Raw genomic sequence first — 21,968 nt, 5'->3', positions numbered from 1 at the left:
TTGGTAAAAATGCCGTAAATAGCAAACTCACACACTTGTTCTAAAAAGAAGATTTTTATCACGCAAACAAACCAAAATACCAAATATCACTGAACCACTAGAAACTGATACGTAAGTCTAGGAAGTGCTGTCAAGTCAAATATCAATTATCTGTCAACCCGACTACATTTAAGATAGTAATGATGGAACCATCCATGCTCTAAAGTATACCTATTCAAAATCAAGTTTTATTTTAATTTAAGAAATTGGATTTATCTGACTGTGTCTTATATGTGCGAGGGAAGTTTCGTCTACATAACTTTAGACCCGTGCTTAGGCCACTTTTTAGAATTCGAACAGCAGATCACTACAAGTTGATTAGAAGACTTCTGATGTTCGTTTTTTTCGTGTCCGTCTAAGTGGTGACACTAATGATAGTTGCAAAGTCATCGTTTTTAGTATCTCCTGCTGACAGCCAAATAATACATAGTGGGTCCGTCTCTAGAGTACTAAGGAATGTTCATTTTATAAAGCGGACACTGAAAAATTGCTACTAATTGGCGTACTTTGGGCTAATTTAATTTTTTTTGTTATAAAAATGTTTAACAATGTTAAATGAAATAATTATTCTTATTCTCTAATCACTTATATTCAGAAACTATAAAATTTTCTAACTATTGCGCGAATACCGCGAATCACTGTTTGCACAGGTTTGTTTGTGATTTTTTTCGTAGCAGGAGGCCACATTTTTTTAGATTCTCCAAGTCATGATGTTGTTCGGCCATCTTTTCTTAACACTGCTTTCATATTTTCCCATTATCGCTCAAGTGGACGAAGCTCATGACAGATGGGTGGTTTATCTTCCTTTCTTAAAAACTGTACATTATTGGCATTAAGAAGCTCCTGAGTGGCACCAGCGTAGTGAACCGAAGCCAAATCTGGCCAAAACAATGGAGGGTTATGATGTTTGCGATAAACAGGCGATAATCGCGTTTTTATACATTCTTTCCTGTAATCATCGCCCCCAATTGTTCCAATCGTAAAAAAAAACTAAAACCTTTTAGCCCACAAGAACAAATCGGTTGCCACACAAAGACTTTTTTCCCAAACTTTTCAATTTTTTTTGTTTTCATGTCATCGAGGACATCTTCCCCTACGACTGCATTATAAAACTGGGAGCCGGGTAGTTTATTGCAGTCCATTTTAACCTTCGTTTCGTTGTCCATCAAAACACAACGATTTTTGTTCCTGACCAAAATTGTTTATAACTTCCTGCTTTTTTTTTTGAAACTGTATGCGCTGCTTTTCGCTTCTTTTTGGGATTTTTTGCTTTAATACGTTCTAATGTTATTCCGAGTCTTTATATTTTGTACAGTACCTACGGTAACACCTTACTTCTTCGGTATTTCCAGCACAGACATACATTTCGTTAATTTTAGCAGCTTAATGATGTTTTCCTCAATATTTTCGTTAAGCGGGCCTTTTCTCGGTCTGGATTTGAGCAAATCTTCTAAAGTATTAAACTCCCCAAACTTTTTGATTATTTGGAACACTGCTGATTTTGAACATTTAGTTATTTTAGGCAGTCCCCCCAACGGAAATTTTTCGTAGCATCACTTTTGCAAAAACAATTTTCTTGCCCCAATGGCGATTCGCTTCATTTTAAAAAGAAATAACGTTATTTTGAAAACAAAAATGGCATTTAATAGATATAACTTAAAGCTTTCATATATAAAAACTAGAATAATTTAGATTAAAAATTAGAAAAGTGGCGTTACTTTAAAGGTGTCCGTTTAATAAAATGAACACTCCTTATTGTCCATAACCACTAGGTCGAAGAATCATCATGTCTGACGCACGATGGAAACAACTAACCGCTTGGCCGCGAATCAGACCTTCACAATGTTTAATTCTAACAAATTTCGCATTATTCAACATTATTATGGTATTTTTCTCTTCTTTGTGTTTACAATATAAGCAAACGGTTAAGTTTAAGACTGTTGATCCGCCGAAGTGTACCTACGAGAAATAAGGCCGAACGAAACTCCATAAGAATCGGTGGTAAAAAATTGAAAAATTGATTGCTTTTTTATTTTACATTACTTAAGAGTGTTTTGTTATGATTTTTTTAATTTTTAATCAATAAAATATTTCGTTTGTGTTCATTTTAGCGTTGTAACAACCTTAATTGTTATGTGCAAGGTTTTCCCGTTAATAGGAAAATAGATATCAGCCGACCTGGGGAAATTTTATAATAGTTTAAAATACATTACAAACACAAACACATTTTAAACTGCAACAATTCTAAAATTCACGCATATCTGATAATAGTTCGTTTTACATAAATACTTGAAACATAAATATTACTCTTGTAAACAGAGATACTATTTATCATTCTTAAATTTTTGTTTGAGAACGGGTAATGTGTGAATATGTCGCCCACGTAAATTTTAAAATTGTGAAATATCATCATTAATAATGAAAACTAGTAATAAATAAGCGGATTTTTTACCACCTATCTACCTCACAGTCAATAATTTCCTAGTGTTGATTTACAGGTACTCCGGCCACATTTGACCCGATGCAGATAAAGAAAAAACCTCTGAAATATGCTTACAACACCTAGTCACATTGTAACTTAACGAACATCTGATATCCATCTCAATCAATCATTTATTGATTCCATTGGCGGCAAATCTTTGGATAATATTCGACCTACAGCGACGTTTTCATGGATCTAAACGCACACAACAGGACTTTCGCACCATCCATCATTATACACAACTCTTTTTTTTCGCAAAACAGATTATGATGTCGAACAACTCGTTAACAGTGTCAAATGTTAATCTTCAATGTTCGCAATTGTCGTGCCTAATAAATCAATTTGTCTTCGTTATTTCCTGAAAATCCACATTCCGGTTAGTCTCTCGTGGTATGTACACAATCTTCAGACGAATTTGCCTTTAAAACACTTGGGACTAATTCATTTTCAACGGCGTATTATACTGTCCGGGTCTCTGTTTTCTCATGGGATGACAGAAATTCTAGGTTAGCAGAACGTCCACGACGAAATGCATACCGTTTACAATTGCTTTATATCCTCCTTAAAAATTAAATCTAGATTCTACTACTTTTAGAGGAAATAAATTATATGCCAATTGCAATAGAGAGTGTGCTGGAAGTCAAACCATTCTCTTGTTAGATAAAGTTATCTGTTTTTAAATTTGTTGTAACGGAACGTAGATTTTCGATTAATTTTAAACAATGGTCAAAAAAGTTTTAAGTTCACTGCAAATAATAGAGTAACACATGTGCAAATATGTATCTATTAATATCCTAAAGGTTACAAACCCATTGTGGTGTTTTTGTTACACAAATTGTTACTAATAACTTAAAAGTTTGTGTAATTTCCTCATTCATTTGAGACGGAAACCCCAGGTCTTATGATTTTATGCTAGAATCACCGAACAATAAAAAGCGCGTTCCTCTAAAATAAAAAACACTTGTATTGAAGTTGACGTCGACTCAATAGGATCTTCGCGCAGGTTGTTTATGCGATTTTCATGTGATCATGTGTCTGTTTAGCTTTGATACTTGATACGATATACGTATTGAGGAGAATATATCATATATTACTGTAGTTAGAGAACAACAAATATTTCACCCTAGTTTCATGGACTAGCACTACCGCACTTCCATGACTGGTTATGCTAATGACTGAAAAACAAGTGGAAAAGTTATTGTTGCCAATTAGTGATTAGAAATGTGGAAGGAGTGCATCACTTATTAGGTATTTGTTTTAGGTGGTTTTATGCACGTCCAACTCACACACGTTAGTGGTGGATTTTGTATTGTCTACCTCAATCTTCATGGTACACATGGTGAGAAACTCGTTTTTTGTTGCATGATAATAATAATCCCTTATGACTTAAGGAGAAACCATCACTTGTTGAATAAGAACTCCAAAATCATTAAAATGTAAATATCATCATTGTTGACAATCATTTTCAGACAAGAATTAGATAAAATGAAAAAAATCATACAAAGATCTTCTGAAATAACCATATTTTTATGTTTTTGTGTTTATTAATTATTTATATCAGATTGCTGTGCGATTTTGAACGTATGCTTCTCGGTCTCGGATACTTTTCAGATTATGCAATTAAACAAACATATGTAATGTTGGTTGCATACTGACATAAATCAATTTACAAACGAAGGTTAGCTCTTGCTTGTTGAAAACTAGAAAAACTTGTGAAAGAAACTAACTTCTGCAGATTTGTGAATAAGTTTACTTAAAAGGCGAAAACTGAGTTAAAGAAACTCTTGGCAGTGGCATCCATTCTCCTGTATACATAAATTGACACGTCTTTTCAAACACATTTTTTAGTGTAGCAGGAGTAATGCGAGCTCATTCTTCGGTAATTCTGTCTTTCAGTTCTTCTATGGTGTGAATGGGCGTTTTAAAAATAGTGTTTTTTAGATGACCGAACAAGAAGTCATCCCGAGAGGTTAAATCTGGTGACCTTGGGGGGTACTCAGGAACTAAATGTAAACTTATCACTCTATTATCAAAGATTTCACGTAAAAAATTCATATTGTCTACTGTTGTATGTGCCGTGGCACCATCGTGTTGAAAAAATCCGTCTTGGACTTCATCATCCCGTAACTCTGGAACAAAAGCAGTTAGGATATTGCTTCGATGTTACACACGAATTTTAACAGGATGTGTTTCCCGAAAGATATGTGCATTTTCGGCACTCCAACATCTCATATTTTGAGAGTTAACGTAACCTACAAAACAAAATCTCATAATTGTGATTCAAACTGAAAAGGTGGAACTTTTTTTCACAATTTTACGTCATGTAGCCACGGAAAGTCGAACTCTTGCGACATATGCCTCAATGAAGTTGATGGATTATTTTCCATGGATCCATTGGTACACAATGTTGATCGTCCAGCACCTTTTTTGTGGTGGACACTACCTGTTTCACTCGCACAGTGTTTCTAACAACATTGTAAAATTCAGCAATGATAAAATTAAAGTCTGGAAATTTTTGTTGGAATTCTTGTAAAACGACATCACTCTTATAATGCCATTATCCTTCAATGGCAACTCTATTTAGGAAGTAGGACTCAATCATGAAAGTTTTATGTTCCACCGAGAAAACCATTTTGCACTTTTCTTTTCAAAAAATTCAAAAGTTTGACGTTTCAAGCCCCAAGGGGGCTGAATGTATCAAAGACAATCAGAATCTGTCAATTTAACGCCCACAGACTCCACTGATCTAAATAATTAATGAACGCACGGTATTACCTTGATATCTAAAGAACTATGCCATATACCTACGTATTGTTACGAAATAAACCCATACGCCGCCTTGGTACGATTCCAATGGGTTCTCGTATGTACGTCTCCGATGACTCATTTCCAGTGACGGCGGCCGGAGAACAGCTTGGAAGCGGAAGTCACGAATGGGTGCTTCAGAGAAGTCTAGAAGCGGTAACGTAGGCGTTTCGAGAAGGACCGCTGTTTAAATGGGAACCACCGTCGGGAGCAGTTAGTGTGTCCAGATAACGAGAGCTGAATTCAGTTAACAAGTCGAGTCCAACGAGTGTCGAGAGAACCTAGGGCCGGTTGCATAAACGCAAATCAAATTTAATCTCTGATTAACTCCATAGTAACGATTGTTATTATCATAGTTACAATTGTTCTTAATCAGAGATTAAATTTGATTTGCGCTTATGCAACCGGCCCCTAGTAAAGTAGTGCCGGAATTATTTAAAAAAAAATCGCTGTGTAATAATTAGTCGTGTAATTCGAGTTATTAAGAAATAAATTGTTGACTTTAACCCACGCCGATTTTAATCATCCGCACAACGTAAAAGTATAATAGAGATATCTTGGAGAACGTGGATCAATTAACTTTACAGTAGGCATATACATAATAATATGACACTGTCAATCAAGAAGGAACGAAAAGTATACAAAACACTTTTACAGGTTATAAAGAGCACTAGACCTGTTATGAAACTGAAATTTCGTTCTGCATCAAATATATCTCCCAGTGTTTTCTTTTTTTTTTTTTTTAATTTGTGATCTAGTCACCGAAGGAATTGTTAATAGAACAAATTGAGTCGAAAAGTAGGTCGTAACTTGGGACAGTTTTTAATTTAAAAAAATGATAAAATTTTAATAAATTTAGCACCTAATTCACTTCTTTCTTAAAATGAGTGTAATGTATGTATCGCAATTTTACAACACAATCTGAAAATGGGTTGTCTGTGGCTCAACTTAGAAGTTAGGTTATGTTATGTCAACAAGAATTAAACCCTTATTGGATTTAAAATGATTTATTTATGATGACGAGCGTTCAAATAAAAACGACGTCAAGTTGGCTTCGGAAATGTGAACGAATCATTCACTAAGCCCTAAATTCACATTTGCAAAGCCAGCTTGACGTCGTTTTTATTTCAACGCTCCTTATATAACATATTTAATTACATTTACAACCATTGCTGAAAGTGTTGACCTCCAACCATGGGCGCCGGCAGGATTATTTGCAGGGGGGTGCACCCATACATTATAGGATATAGTATATTTGCTCCATTTTCGAATTGAATCTGGGGATGAAATTTTAAAAATCATTTAGAGTCAGGAGCAGGAAACTCTTTGTATATATCGCATCAAATTCAAAATGAATTGATTGAAATTTGTTCTGATGTTCTGAAGGGCAAAATAATTGAGGAGGTGAATCAGGTATCCGTTTTTTAGGTGTTGGCTGATGAGACTGCTAATATTAGTGGCACAGAACAATTATCGATTGTATTTCGGTATTTGCGTTGTGATCAAGACAATAAAAATCCAATAATTTGCGAAGAATTTTTGGGATATGTGCCGCTGCAAGAACTGAATGCGGAAGCTATTTCAAAAACTATTATCCACTTCCTAGAAATTGCAATTTGGATTTAAATTAAAGTGTGTATTTTATACTAAGCCAGGGGGGTGCAAGTGCACCCCCTTGCACCCCCCTGCCGGCGCCCATGCCTCCAACTTCGCTACAAAAATTGACTCGGCGTTTCATAATCTCAAATACTGGAGTAAGAACTTAGGAAGTCATGCTGAAAATATCAATTCTGAAATTCTTTAGGATCAAACTGGTTATGCTTCGCAGACTCTTCGAAGGAAATGGACCCAAAAATCGTCTTTGCAAATGGCACACCCAATTCCAATTTTCTGTGGGTGTATCCTTAAAAAATAGTTTCAAGAACAGCAACACCAAGGGATTTCTCACGAAATTCCTTAAGAGAGTCGGGCTTCATACACCCATTTATCTTCAGATAACACTTTTCTCGAGGTGAAAATTTTGCGTCTGTGCCAAAACACACCTGGAGAGTTTTGATTCACTCCTTTATAAACATGTAGCCTTAAAAAAGACTAATTTTTGTCGAAACTTGGAAAAACAATAAGCGAAACGAATTTGCAAAAATGACAACAAAGTACAATTTACGTTGTTAAGCCACGAGATTATAGACAAGCCACCACAACGCAAACTGTATATTCTAACAGACGACCTACGTAATTTTTTTAAATAATGAGCAACGAAAACTAGATCACAATTGAGGAGACGTTCTCAACAAACAATAAACGACGTAAACTTTCTTCATTTTCATTTTTGATTTTCAGAATATAGTGAAGAGGTTAAGAAAACTTTTAAACTTTGAATTTAAAATTGAGCATTGAAGTCTCCGTAAAAGTGTATTAATCGACCGTACTATATTCAACTAACTTTAAAATGTTTATATACACAAAAATGCATTTTAAGCCTACACAAACGGCCTTGTTGCAAATAAGAATAAATAGATCTGATCATGGACAATAAGTGCAGCATTTCTTTAGACATTAATTTTTATGAGTATGGCCCCATGTTCTTTCTCAGTATTTTTTTAATGGTGTGTATAATGGGAAAACGAAGAGAAGAGGGCACTACATACCTGTTCAATACAGACAGACGTATGCAGTTCCCAAGCGAATAAGTTACGGTAATAAAATTAGTGCACATAAAGTCACCAATTAGGTAGTAAAGTGTTGATTGCATCTAAATGTGTGACATGTGACAAGGATGCTATTTTATAATTATTGAATGGCACCGTGTCGAGACAATTTTCATTTTAAATAACACAGAAAATGACTTGGGAACGTACTCGATCACATAAGCCTTTAAACCTCTAGATGAAACATTGTAGGAATACGAAAATTACATGACGTGTTTTTGTAAAGAAGAAGGGTACAAAATATGGCATGCAGTTTTACATGCTTTAAGCCAATACCAAACGCTTTCAGATTTATTTATATATGTACACAACGGCTTAAAATAAAAATTTAAAAAGCAGGAGGGTTTTGCAAATTCAAATTTGATGTGATTGATCGTTTATATATAAAGAAAAGTAAGAGACCCAAAATGGATCCCTGAGGTACTCCAAATAAGTTTTCTCGAGAATGGATCCATATATTCTCCTTTTTCATAACATTTCCTTAATCGCTGATGCAATCGAAAACTTTAATTAGATCACAAAATATTGTACTTACTTAAATATTAGGAGTATCTGTCTATCTGATTTTATGATTTCTGTCAATTATACGGTTTTATGTTAGTTATAATTTTTAACCAAACGTCACGATCACAGTTTAAAAGTGACATACCGAATGGCTGTTTAGAAAGATAACGGTTTTCTTTTGGCTGTTTAATCCATTACGTTTGGTTAACGCCAGAAATAACAGTGGGCGGCATCCAATTTTGTTTTGATGTGATAATACTTATATTGATTACTTTCGTTTGAATTTTGATAGTTGTTCATTAATGTAAAAATTTTATTGCTGAGGTCTGACGTTAACATAATAGTATTTAATAAATTCATTTGTTTATTAGCAACTGTTTTCGTAAAAATATTTTTTCAATAATTATTGTAAGGTTTTTTTTATAGATTAATTGTTTTAATTCTTCGCTTCATTTAAAGTAATTAATTTTTACATTAAAATACATACATTTATATATGTCAGTTTTTTTATTGTAATTGTATTTTCATTTTATAATTTAAATTAATGTTTTTTTTAATTTATGTTGCTCTCATTATCCGTTGGTGGTTTAATAGTAATAAATCAGATGTACCTACTACGTCCAATGAGAAATTGTAACAAGGTTCTGTAACATTTTTTCTTTGTTTTTTGTTTACATTTCGGAGAGTTAGATATGTAAAAAATTTCTTCTTAGATTTGAACCGATATCTCGTCTTTGACCTCCATGTTTTAATCTTATTTTTGGTCAATACTGTACCTATATCATAAAACATGGATTAAGTCGCTTTTTTTTCAAAAGTTCAATACAATTAAAAAGTAATTATATTTACGTCGTAGTTTATTCGACGTAATAGCTTCATTCTATGAGTACTAGAATCATCTTGCACATGCAGTGAAAGGCTCAGTTGTATCAACTGAGGCGTCAAGGATTTGTTGTCGAACCAATGGCAACGCTAGATTCGTTCTTCACGCGTTGATAAGGCAGTTTTATTACTGCATCTGTTCGGTGATTAAATTTAGAGTAGAAGTAAATACTGATAACACAGTTTTGAATTTTTTACCATGTACCTCATATCAATAACAATTTAATAATCTTTGAAGATGACATAACAGCTTTTTGATGAAGATAAATATGTCTGTGTCGATACAAACCATAATTTCTGAGCACCTGAATTTCAGTGACATTAGGTGAACTATTTTTAATATAATCATTATAAAACTGGTTCATACAATAATTTTTAGTTGTATTTCTATGTATCTACATATTAAAAAAAAAAACACGAAAAAGGCTAGAAAAATTTCCGTCATTTTCAGATTCTCGTCGTATTTGGTAAATAGACATAAACATAAAGTCTGTGATGATTTTCTAATTTACTCTAATAATATAAAGACCGTTCAAAACTATTTGTTTGCGTATGATATTTTGAGTCGTGCAATATGGAAAAATTTGGAAGAACTAACGAGACATAGGTACATATGTTCATTGAACAGCATTTTGAACTTTATTGATAAAGTTGCTCGCAAATATAGAAAAGGTTCATAAATGTATGAGTATACTTCGGCGCTGTTTGAAAAAGTGTACGAGAGAACTACCATTGCAGAACTCGATAAAATATTAAAGCATTACGAGCTTAACATGCGAAAAACCGAGGTACAAAGAAACAGTATTACAAGTAATCGGGTGGAAAAGTTGCTTCAAGAAATATATTGGGTACAAAATGTCCAATAAGGCCACAAAAAAAGACGCTAGAAGAGTAAGAGATGCCAAACCACACTGTTGCTCTATTCAGATGTTTTTTAGCACTTCCTGGATTTGTTTTACACATTGTGTAGAAAGATGGTGTAAAAGAGAAGGTGAGTTAAAGGAAAAGGGTCAAGAAAAGGTAACAGAATGGGTCAAGCTATCTCAGTTACATAGTTACAAAAATCAAGAATCATGGAATAAGAAACTGTCAAGAATACTTAACATGGTTCATTTTCATTTCTCCATTGTCATCATCGTTTGGTTCAAGAAGTTCAATTCAAAAATGTCCCTCAAATTGGCGCTAAAATTAACATAACTGACGTAATTGGACTGTTAATAACTAAAAGTATTATTCATATCAATTTCACAAAAAAATATGCTTCAGCGTTACGTGTAATTACTAAACAATTTACAAAATACTTGAGTGTTGAGTCACTGAACATTTTGTGTAGATTTCCATTAACTCAACCAAAAATTAATTAAGCTGTAAAATCCTTCCTTCAGCAATATCCATCACATCTCAAACAAAAACCAGCATCACCTAAAATCCTGTATCGAGCAAAAAGCAAAAATTAAAAATTACATTGATTTTGATACCGCGAGCTTTGATAAAAAGCACTCGACGCGGACAGTCGTGTCAAACCGCAGTCCGTCATGGGAAAATACCTTGCCGACAAAAATGACGTTTAGATCAATTAAAAATAAACAGAGCATAGATACTATTTAACCTGAAATAAATCTTCGGACATTCAAGCTGAACGTCTAGTGACAAAAGCGTCATGAAAAAAATCAACTGTAGCCGGTGCTGTTTAAAAATTGCATCAAGGGTGGTCTTCATGAATGAACATGAAGCAGCACAAGCACCTATGGTTGCTTTCTAAACAACCTACAATACCACAACTCCGCCCATCGCCGTACCCACCAATCACCATCAACGTGGAGTAGATGAAAATAACTACCGTGGTATGGGCGGTCTCACCCAAGACCTTCCAGCATCAAAGCGTGTGGTCATCCAGTTGGCTTTGGTCAGTTTTCTTCAAGAAGTTCCACGGTGACGACGAAACGCGATCGTCGAGTTTTTTTAGCCACGGTTCTATCGAGTTTTGTGCACGTTGTGCCAAATTTTGTGGACTTGTTTGACAGTGTTTGATCGTTGGGGAATTTGGGCTACTGGAATAAATGGCTGTTTCTACTCTCAATATGGCACCTTACTTCACTGGATACCCTTTCCAAGGTACGTTTTGATAACTTAATCATTTTATGAGGTTGAAAATCGTGAGTTAGAGATGAATGACTTTCAAATAAGGTAGTGTGAAGCAATAAAAATAATCTTGATTAAAGTTACCTTTGCTCTAAATGCCCCTTTCCGGTTGCTAACGCTACTTGTCTTTTTCTAATGACAGTTGTTGATAATTAAAGTCACCTTTTTGAATAAGATAATCAGCGGCATGCGACATTTAATCAAGATGGAATTTATTTCGATTATATCACACATACATTTAAATATACTCCGACGGCAGTAATTATCATTAAATTATATTTTGATATCAAAAGAGACGCCGGAGCATCATTGATACCAAACAGTTTTATTATTTGGAGCTCAGAATATCTCTGTTATTAATATATTCATTCTCACAGTCCATAAAAGCTAATATAAACTCTTTAACGTTGTTGTCGCCAAGATTAACTAAGAGGTGTATCTAATCATCTCATTAGTATAAATATAGTATAATTGAAAATGTTGCGCCTATTTTGATTTCGTTTGTTATCCTTGTATTAAAGAGTCGTTTCCACTTAAAGCGTGGTCATCGAGCGGTAAATATTATTATACATAATAGCTTCCATAAACGGAATTTGAATATAGATAGATCTTCCGGAAACAATTTGGTCGACAAAAAAAAACAACCTGAATAAATTGGATCTGTGCATATGGCGTCCAGCTCCACTTACTTATACCGGATGGAAATATACTTAGTAAAAATGAAAATAATCTAATTGAAGTTTGTAATGTCGATTACTGATTCAAAAAATTATTTATGAAGTAAATAAATCATTTGATTATGTCGTAGAAAGAAAAGAACAACAATTAGATAATAAAAATCTTTGTTAATAAAATTAACTTTCCTTGCGTCTGAAACACAACAAATACCTCATTTTTAATATATTTTTCAGAATGAATTTATTTGCTAATTTGATATGACGTCATCAATTTTTTAGTGGGGACGAACACGTTGATTTTGTCCTACCGAATTTTAAAACACACATAAAACACTTTTGTATTCACCTGACCTTGTATATAACCATCTGCGTCATGCCCACTTGGGTGTAATTTCAGTACGATGCATTCGATACAATTTGTGGTTAAAGAATGGTAGTGAAATGGTTTCATAGTGGCGATCACTATTTTGACGTATTGTGTCAGGCGATAAATCGATTCAATAAATCCATTTAATATTAGATTTTTATGTATCTTAGGTAAGCAGTGGTAAAAAATAAAATGTACTCTTAATAATAAAAGACTTATAATATTTTTTTTTGAGATGACGTCATCAACTGTCTGGAGGGAATAAGTGAGCAAGATTTAATTAAAGTTCTGTATCAGTAAACGTCTGTGACTATTTTATTAAATAAAGTTGTAGACAATGAAAGCTCGAAAAATTAATATTGCATGTATAAATTAATGCTCTTCAAACAGGGCTAATTATTATTGTTTAAAAACTAAAATTTGGTTTTTGTTTATTTGGCTTGTAGATACGAAAATACAGGTGGTCCCTATCCGTCGGTTTGTATGTTTCTATTGTGGCTTTCTTGATGAACAGACAATCTCCATAACTTAAAAATTCTAGATGTATACTGTAAAATTATTGTGAAACTAGTGAACATAAGATTTTCTGTGTCCCGTGACTTAATAGCCCACCTATTTTTAACTCCATGTATGAGTTGTTCTAAAAAGTTTAAAAACACACAGCACCTACAGTTTTGTTATGCACCCCCACCAAAAATTTGATGACGTCATCCTATAAACATTAAGCATATTTTGTGTGCTTTGAAGAAATTTCGTTCTTTATTTATTTATTTTTTTATTCTTTCATGCTTCATGTGTACTATTTGTGTGATTATCACCAAACAGGTTATAAAAGCTGCAAACAAATAATCCCAGACCCAAAACCATATTTTTTCGTTATCGATGGTACATAAAATGTAGCAGCGAAACCGTAAATCACATTTTTAATTCTTCCAGCGGCTATAAAACACTAAAATTATTTATGTCTACTATACAGCAATAATCCGATGGATTCCATTGTTTCGTCAACCGTTCACTAAAAAATATAATCCTGTCCAAATTATTATAACAATGGTGCGTCATGGCTTTATGACTTTAAAACTCTGGTGCTATATTTCAAGGGCTCCAGCGGATAGATAAAAAATACAATACATTTACAGACGTTGCGTGGCTTCTTACGGTAGTTCTTTGTGTGCCACAAGCATTATTTTCCGTAATGATACAGTTTAGAAAAATTGCACTGGACCGAACTTTTACCTATGTGTATGGGCCCCGATGCTCCAGTCGATTGTATTCGAAAATAGACTGCTTGTCTTCCTGGACGGAGCTAATTATTGTTTGCGAAGTTACAGAAAAGACAAATTTTAAGTAAATGGATGATCTTGAAAATTAGAATTTTATTCACAATTGGTCGACAATATACAATTTTCCAAATTTTAAAAAGTTGGAAAATGTCCATTTTCGAACCTATAAATTCCAGGCAACTCGATTTTAAATGGGATTTAATTATCATATTTCCAATGATTGCGAATAAATGTCAATTTTTGCATTTTTCAACGCCAGCTGACTTACACGATTATTGGTTTTATTTTATTGATTACGTTTTAAATTGGGAGATTTTTGTTTTATTTTCAAACTATTTAAAACGACTGAATAAAATAGTATACAAACTTCGTGGAAAGTTTCATTCTTTTCTGTTAGTAGTGAAACACTTTCCACCTCGGTGTGTACTATACTATTGTTTATTACAGTACCAGAGTCTGCTCCCATTTTTTTACGATCATTACTTAACTGAAATGTAAAAAAAACTAAAAATTTTAAATTTTGCTAACACCAAGAGTAAAGTATGTAAAACAACTAATTTTGTGGTCTAAATTGCAGAATTCATCGAGAAAACTAACGAGGGTGATGGCGGCATTCCTTCAAGAAAACGGTGGCAATTTTTGTAGTTATACCCAGAATATAATTTTTGTGTATCCAGTAAAATTTTAAGACGTGATTATGAAGGTCTGGACATTCTTGTGCCGCTTAGTCTTCGATGAGAATATTATTCCTATCTTTAGCATCATTGGATAATAAAATTTTATCGGGTATAAAAATAACGATCTTAGTAATGTATGTAGTGTCGAAATGGACAAGCTTTAGTTGAAGAAAATCCATAAATGTTCTGGCGACTTTTGTTCTATATTCAATTCAGAACCAAATTTGTACCATAGCATGTAGTTCATCTATGCAATTTTATTGGGGATAAGGAAAAGAAGGTAGAAATAGGTATTGATTCAAACTGGGTAAATCCATGTCAAGCCCGTCGTAATCAGATACGTGATCGCGTATAGGGGCCAAGGTGTCAAAGGGGCGACAATCAGGTGCCACTTTATTGGGTTAAAAATGTAGTATACTACGACCACAATAAAATGTTTGACTGTAAATTATTTAAAGGACTCTTGAGATCTTTATTGTTATTATTGGCTCTCAAAAAAGTTTAATCCACTTCCAGACCTTTTAAAAAGACCCAGTGTTTCAGATTTTACTGAAAGTAGGACGTATGTTATACAAAGGTATTATGTTGATTTTAGCTGCTCTAGGGTCAAATGGAATGATATATCTTTGATTATGTACCAAAAGGACTCACCAGGTATGTCACTATATGTTCACTTTAAAAAATGTAATACAATCTTCCGACACTTTTTACAGTTATAACGTTACACGTAGAAAATCTATTTTTAGATTATGTTAATTACACATTGGATGAATCTTCAAAAAACTATGATTTAGAAAAAGTCATCGCCAGCTAAATGACAAAGTTCTTTTATATTAGTCTTCAGTAGTAAATTATGCTGCGTTCATGTGACATATTTAATGGTAACATGACACAAACAAGTTTGTGACGTATGTATGTATACAAAGCACAATTATATCGATATCTTTACCATATTTTTGCATATTTACTCTTTAAAACGCATTACGACGCGATGGCCTAATTTTAAACTGCAAATTTTTAATTCGTTCGAATTCTAGAAAAAAAGTGAAAATACAAGCTGCGACGACTCTCATTAATAAATTCAAGAAGCTGGAGGCAATGCATAAAATTTAAAATATAACAACGCATAAATTGCAAGTAGGTACCTTGTCAAAAAAAGATTACCACCAAAATGTTCATTTATATTCAATAAATATAATTAAAACTAATTAAGGTGTACTTCCGCGCAAACATTTTTTTTCCTAGGGGTGTAAAATCGCTAACCTTTTTCCGTGGCAACCGGAGTTTCTCGATAAAGTATCGCCTATACTTATCGACAAAACAATAACTAATATCTAAATTGCAAATTAAGTTGCGACAAAGTTATTTTTATTTTCTAACCGAAAAATATCAACAAAAAAATACACAGGGTGTGAATGGAATGCATTGAATTTAAATATTCGAGAAAATAAAAGCGACTCTAAAAAAATTGACAGATCTTAACAAACTAATTTTTCTGGTGAAACCGTACATCATGAGGCCGTATACGGACTCGGACTATGAATATTTAATTCATTCACGACGCGCTATCTAGATGCCGAGATAAGGTAATAATACAGATTTAACGTGAATTTTACATGTATTAAAGGCATTAATGGCGTGTAGGTCGGTGTAACAGACACCGACAGCGTTAAGACGATACTTATCTTAACACATTTGACATAAGCTATCGGGGATAACATTATACACCACATCTGACATCGGCACTCAGTTTTTATTTACTTTTTCTGACGGTGCGGCCCCTGTGTTGCTCTGTCGGACAACAGGGACTCATCATTCTGTTTTCTCACCCAACAGGTAGGGGACCCTGGGGGAATTCATGTTTTAAGTATATGCACTGCATATCATAGCGTCTTTGCCTTTAAGCAGTGTTATTAAATTTAAAATTTGCGCTTCAACAGTACATCTCAGGTCTTACGAGCTTTCAAATAATCCAATAGTAATGCGTTTTAATGCAGGTGTATTTTTTCATCGCATACAATATCCCGTTTGTTCCACCTTCCCTTTTGCTATATCTACTTCATGCTACATTTGGAAACTCTATTAAAAATAAAGTAAACTATTATTACTTATGCTGGTTCACACAGATATCGCACACCTCTTAGAAGTAGCTTTCATATCAATTCCGCACAATTCTCTTAAGCTTCATTTACACTGGATGGAAAGCTGCGCATGGCAAACAAAACAGAATGGAAGCGGCAAGACCTAAAAAGAGTTTTTGCGTCGCCTGGGACGTCGGCGTGTCGCACACAAAGGCAACTTTATTGCTTACCACGAATTATTGAAATTCAATTCTGTATCAAGCAATTTCCAAACGTATCCCTTTGCGTATGTATATGTTTAAACGTTTAATTTTGATAACTTATAACAGTAAAGTTATTGAATGTCCGATTAAGTTTCTCAGAAGTGGGTTGTGCTTCGATACATGCGATAATGATGCTTCAGTAAATATAATTATATCACAATTGGGAATTCTAAGCTTCACTTACACCACATCTCAAAGCCGGACGTTTCTGCGCCGCTAAAAATTTTTCATATGCTCCTAAAATTTAATTTCATAGTTAACTTTAAGTTTTACATGCGTATGATTTATATGGCCGGTAACTTCAAAGCTTGAAAGTTTCACGCAAATTATTGGAAGCAACAAATCAAATTTTAAATAAATGAAGGCATTAATGTCTTGAGATAAATTCGTTTAATTTAATTAAAACTTAATTTAATTCAAATTACTCTGTTCAGCTAGATTTTATTACGCGCAACAAACCGTCACTGCGGTCGCATCAGATTTACTCAGCTTTAAATTAAATTACAATTAAGGCAGATTAACTTAAGAAATAAACGTTTTATTCAATTTTTATCTCACTCCTCCATGCAAAGATGCATAAAACGCGTCTCAACATTCATGGCTAACATAATTTTAACGACGTAACGCCTCCCGTTAAATAATTTGTGGTGAGCTCAATTTCACGATGATTTTAAAATTTCGCCAGTTAGGCAAGGTGTATCCATGTCAAAATTATAGGGTGGCCCTTGCGGCTTCCGTTCCGCTTGACATGTGGTCGAGATAAGCACTGTCTTTACAAACCGGCTCAAATTTTGGTTAGGCCAAACAGTCCGTATCTGCGTGCGTGTTAACAAAAATTGATTATTGATTAAAAGTGCGAAGTGTTGTGCCAGATGCAAATATGGGTCGAGTTTGTTCTTTGACTTTTTTGTTTGGGTGATGATAGGGCTGGACTTGTTCACAATGTAAAATACAATGAGGCAATAGCCACGCCTGTTGCTGACGCTATTGTTTTCCGTTGAAACACGTGCGTAAACAAAATTAGAACATTTTCATGTATTGCCACGAAGCGGTGTTTATCGGCGTGATTTATAAAACTTTTGGTAGTAATGAAGGGGTAGTCGGTGTCAACAGTTGTGTGGACAATTTAAATGACACAAAATTCGTAATTAGTGTAAACTGGTGTTTTTATCTGTTGGTCATATTTTGACCGACATATTTTGTAATAAAAATTATTCACACTAGCCTGTAGCATCCTTAATCAAGTTGCGGTATTAAATTCCGTGTGACAGAAGTGGATTCTCGTACATTTTCATTCCAGGGAATGCACCCCATTTAAATTGTATGCCGGTTTCATAATGAAATTTTTTTAAAGGGTAAGTTGCTTCATAAATTTGAAGACGCAATACCTACACTATTATCACAGACAGCAGTGTTGAAAGTTTTGATAGAAGCAGTCTTTGAGGATTTTTATAATGAGATATTAGTGTCAGTTCAACTTTGTGGGGCTTTGTGAACATTTCAGGAAGTTTTCCTTTTCCGTCTATCGATTATTATCTATCTGCATCTGTCATGTTAAGCGCGTAATTGCTAAAACTAGCGAACCGATTACTGTAAAATTTTAAGTCTATTTGAATAGAAAATACAAAATATTTACCAAAATTAGTTCATCCATTCCAAAAGAACGATGAGGTCTTTCAAATTATTTTTAAATAAATTAGTACCATTCCAAAAAACACAAGATCTAGGAAAAGCAGCTTCTGAAGGCAATTTGAGACGTTCTACAAGGAAAGAAATTATGAACTTGCTAAATCTACGTACGTCATTCAGTTAGCAATGATGCTGAGAGATTGGGCATTCAATATGAAAAAACTTAGACTAAAGAGTATATGTCATCAAAACCATGTGGAACCCTACCGCCAAAATATTGCAAGGTTATGGTTTTCTGAATATGGAATCATTGATGCTTTCGCTGATATTATTTTCAATGACGCGAAAGATGTAAGAAATGCCAAAAAGAAAGAGTAACAAAGGCAAACAAAAAAGAAAACAGAGTTCAAGTCCCCTGAGTAAAAACAACAGAAAACATTATAAAAATGGCAAAATTATGAAAATTGAAGGCTGTGGACGTTAAATTGAAAATTATGATTGTCTTTGATACATTCAGCCGCGTTGGTGTTTGAAACGTCAAACTTTCGAATTTTTTGAAAAAATTTCAAAATGGTTTTCTATGTGGAACATAAAACATTCATGATTGAGTCCGTAACGGAGTTGCCAGGCGAATGACGTTATAGCAGTGGTAGTGTTTGACAAGAATTGCAACAAAAATTTCCAGACTTTAATTTTATCGTTGCTGATTTTTACAACGTTGTTAGAAACACTGTACTAGGATTTCGTGAAACAAGTAGTGTCTACCACAAAAAAGGTGCTGGACGACCAACATAGAAGATGTTGAAGAACCCATGGAAAATAATCCATCAACTTCATTGAGGCATCTGTCGCAAGAAGTTGGACTTTCCGTGGGTACATGTGATAAAATTGTGAAAAAAAACTCCACCTTTTCCCGTACAAACTTCATACCTATCACGAACTTTTGCCGGCTGATTTTAATAGACGTATTGCCTACTGCAGATGGTTTCTTGAACATCTCAATGATGATAACTTGCTGAATTTAACATTCTTTTCTAGTGAAGCTTGGTTTCATCACTCCGGTAGTGAGTTTGTGTCAATTTGAATCACAATTATGAGAATTTGTTTTGTAGGTTATGTTAACTCTCAAAGTATGAGATGTTGAAATGTTGAAAATCCACTTGTCTTTCGTGAAACACCACCCCAGCCTGTTAAAATTGGTCCACGGTACGCAATGTCTCGCAGACGTATCACTGGACCCAAATTCTTTGAGGAAACTGTGACAGCACAAAGATATCGAAACAATATCCTAACTGCTTTTGTTCAAGAGTTACAGTATGATGAACTCCAAGACGGATTTGTCCAACATGACTGTGCCACGGCCCATACAGTAGACAATTTGACTTTTACGCGAATTCTTTGATGATAGAGTGATAAGTTTACATTCGGTTCTTGAGGACCCCCCAAGATCACCAGATTTAACCCCTCTGGATTACTTCTTGTTCGGTCATCTAAAAAACATTATTTTTAAAACTCGCATTGACACCATAGAAGAACTGAAAGATAGAATTACCGAAGAGTGTGTTCGCATTATTCCTGCTACACTACAAAATATGTTTGATAAAAAACGTGTCAATTTATGTATACAGAAGAATGGATACCACTTCCAACAGTTTCTGTTTTGTTTTCGCCTTTTAAGTAAACTTATTCACAAATCCGCAGAAGTTATTTTCTTTCACTAGTTTTTCTAGTTTTCAATAAGTAAGAGCTAACTTTCGGTTGTAAATTGATTTTTGTCAGTATGTAACCAACATTACACATGTGTTTTTTAACATAATTTAAAATGGACCCAAAAATTGATATCAAAGCGAAGTAACTCAAAATAATAATTCCTTGCAGTTCCTATTCAAGTCCTAAAATAATTGATATTAATTGTGTTTTCAATGACGACGCTTTTTTACTTGTTAAAAACCGTTGTTTTTGTGGTCAATTAAAAAAATTGTTTGAATTTGGTATTTTTCACATCTGTTGACATGAAATTATCTCATTACATTCGATCTATTCATTTCTAGCTGGATACATTTTTATTTGACGAACTCAATCAATTTACCCTTCGACAATTTTACTCGAAAAACTACCCTGCAGGATCTGGAGATTTTGACCGCAGTTTTTTTCGTCAAATTGTCAGGCAAATAGATTTCGTTGAACAAAAAAATGTATCCAGCTAAATGAATAACACTTATGTTATGTAGGTAATTACAGTCGATTCTTGCCAAAACACAGTTCGCTGCATAAATTCCACATGAGAACCCACATGCATCATGCCCTTTAAAAGTTGACCGAAATTCACAATTCATGTGGGATATTAGTTTTAGTCGTGTATTTATGGCTTCCAAATTGTATATGTACATTCACTCGTGTTGAGATTAATTTGATCCATTATCATATAGAAAGCCAATTATGATAACCACTGATGTTGTTTGCATTAATACCGCTTAGTTATATTTTGTATTAAATATTCGTTTATCGTTTGCGAATTTCATGTCGGGTGAAAAATAAAACCTTCCATGCATGCTCATAAAGCATCATCATAACCATATATGGGAAAATAGAAATTATAATCAAAACAAGTTCCAATCAAGTACTTGTCACACAAGGCTAATTTATAATACCAAACATACATTTCCTTGCTGTTACAGAAAGATTTTTTCATAGTTTGGCAGGTTCAATTCCACCATACGACCATAACTTACTCCTTTGCTCGACTTTAATCCCCTTATACTGCGGCAAAAAACTCTATTCTTGGTTTCAGCATCTCGCCAATTTTATTTATAGATACTAATAAAAAAGCAACGAAAACATTACCAGCAACAGCTTTAATTATGTATTCCTCAAGCCATCGATCTCGCACCTCCGTCGGCCGCAGACCGACCGGCAACGCGCACACAGGCCGGTCCATATCTCTTCCTCAATTCATTTAGCCAATTAAACCGCAAAAACTCGCCCAAAAAGTACGATATTAAATTAAGACTCGACAATACAATTTCAATTAAACTGAAAATTGCATAACCGTAAACCGTCGGCAAGCATACGGTTATATTCTGGCAAACAGTCGATGTGTAGTGTTATTGTATGTGTGAGAGATGTGCGAGGTGGGCGTGCGGACATTTAACAAAATGAAAAGCCGGCCCCGGTCAGCGGCTGCTTTGATCTCACTAATGTCTGTTTTCATCAACCAGATCCTACACCTGATTTCGGTCCCATTGAAACAGAGCGGCAAATTTCGGAATTCCGAGCGGCTCGCGCGACCCACAAAGGCCCTTAATTAAGTCGTGCGGGTAATAAAGCTACCATATTACTAAATTTCTACGGAAAATTGACCAGGCAATTAATTAAATTTAACACCATCGCGGTGGTCGAGTCTTAAGTCGACTGTAAAGATGTCCGTGT

The 21,968-nt window shown here is 34.2% G+C and overlaps 2 protein-coding genes across 3 annotated transcripts in view; one reads left to right on the top strand and one right to left on the bottom strand.

Moving 5' to 3' along the window:
- Positions 1–21,968, bottom strand: part of LOC135133221 (protein gooseberry-neuro-like) — a 177,189-nt gene that overhangs the window by 73,103 nt on the left and 82,118 nt on the right. The gene's annotated exons all lie outside the window — the stretch shown is intronic.
- LOC135133219 (protein gooseberry-like) overlaps positions 11,308–21,968 on the top strand; it is a 29,418-nt gene continuing 18,757 nt past the window's right edge. The window contains exon 1 of one of the 2 annotated variants that reach the window (XM_064061540.1): positions 11,308–11,535. In XM_064061540.1, the coding sequence (XP_063917610.1) occupies positions 11,481–11,535 (55 nt within the window). In that variant the 5' untranslated portion in view covers positions 11,308–11,480. The remainder of the gene's footprint in view (positions 11,536–21,968) is intronic. The other variant, XM_064061539.1, reaches the window with a different exon arrangement.

Source organism: Zophobas morio, unplaced genomic scaffold, assembly GCF_036711695.1.
Source record: "Zophobas morio isolate AGI-343-1 ecotype UQ-CSIRO unplaced genomic scaffold, CSIRO_AGI_Zmor_V1 ptg000021l, whole genome shotgun sequence".
In the NCBI taxonomy this organism is placed as follows: domain Eukaryota; kingdom Metazoa; phylum Arthropoda; class Insecta; order Coleoptera; family Tenebrionidae; genus Zophobas; species Zophobas morio.
This window is presented reverse-complemented; position numbering and strand designations above follow the sequence as displayed.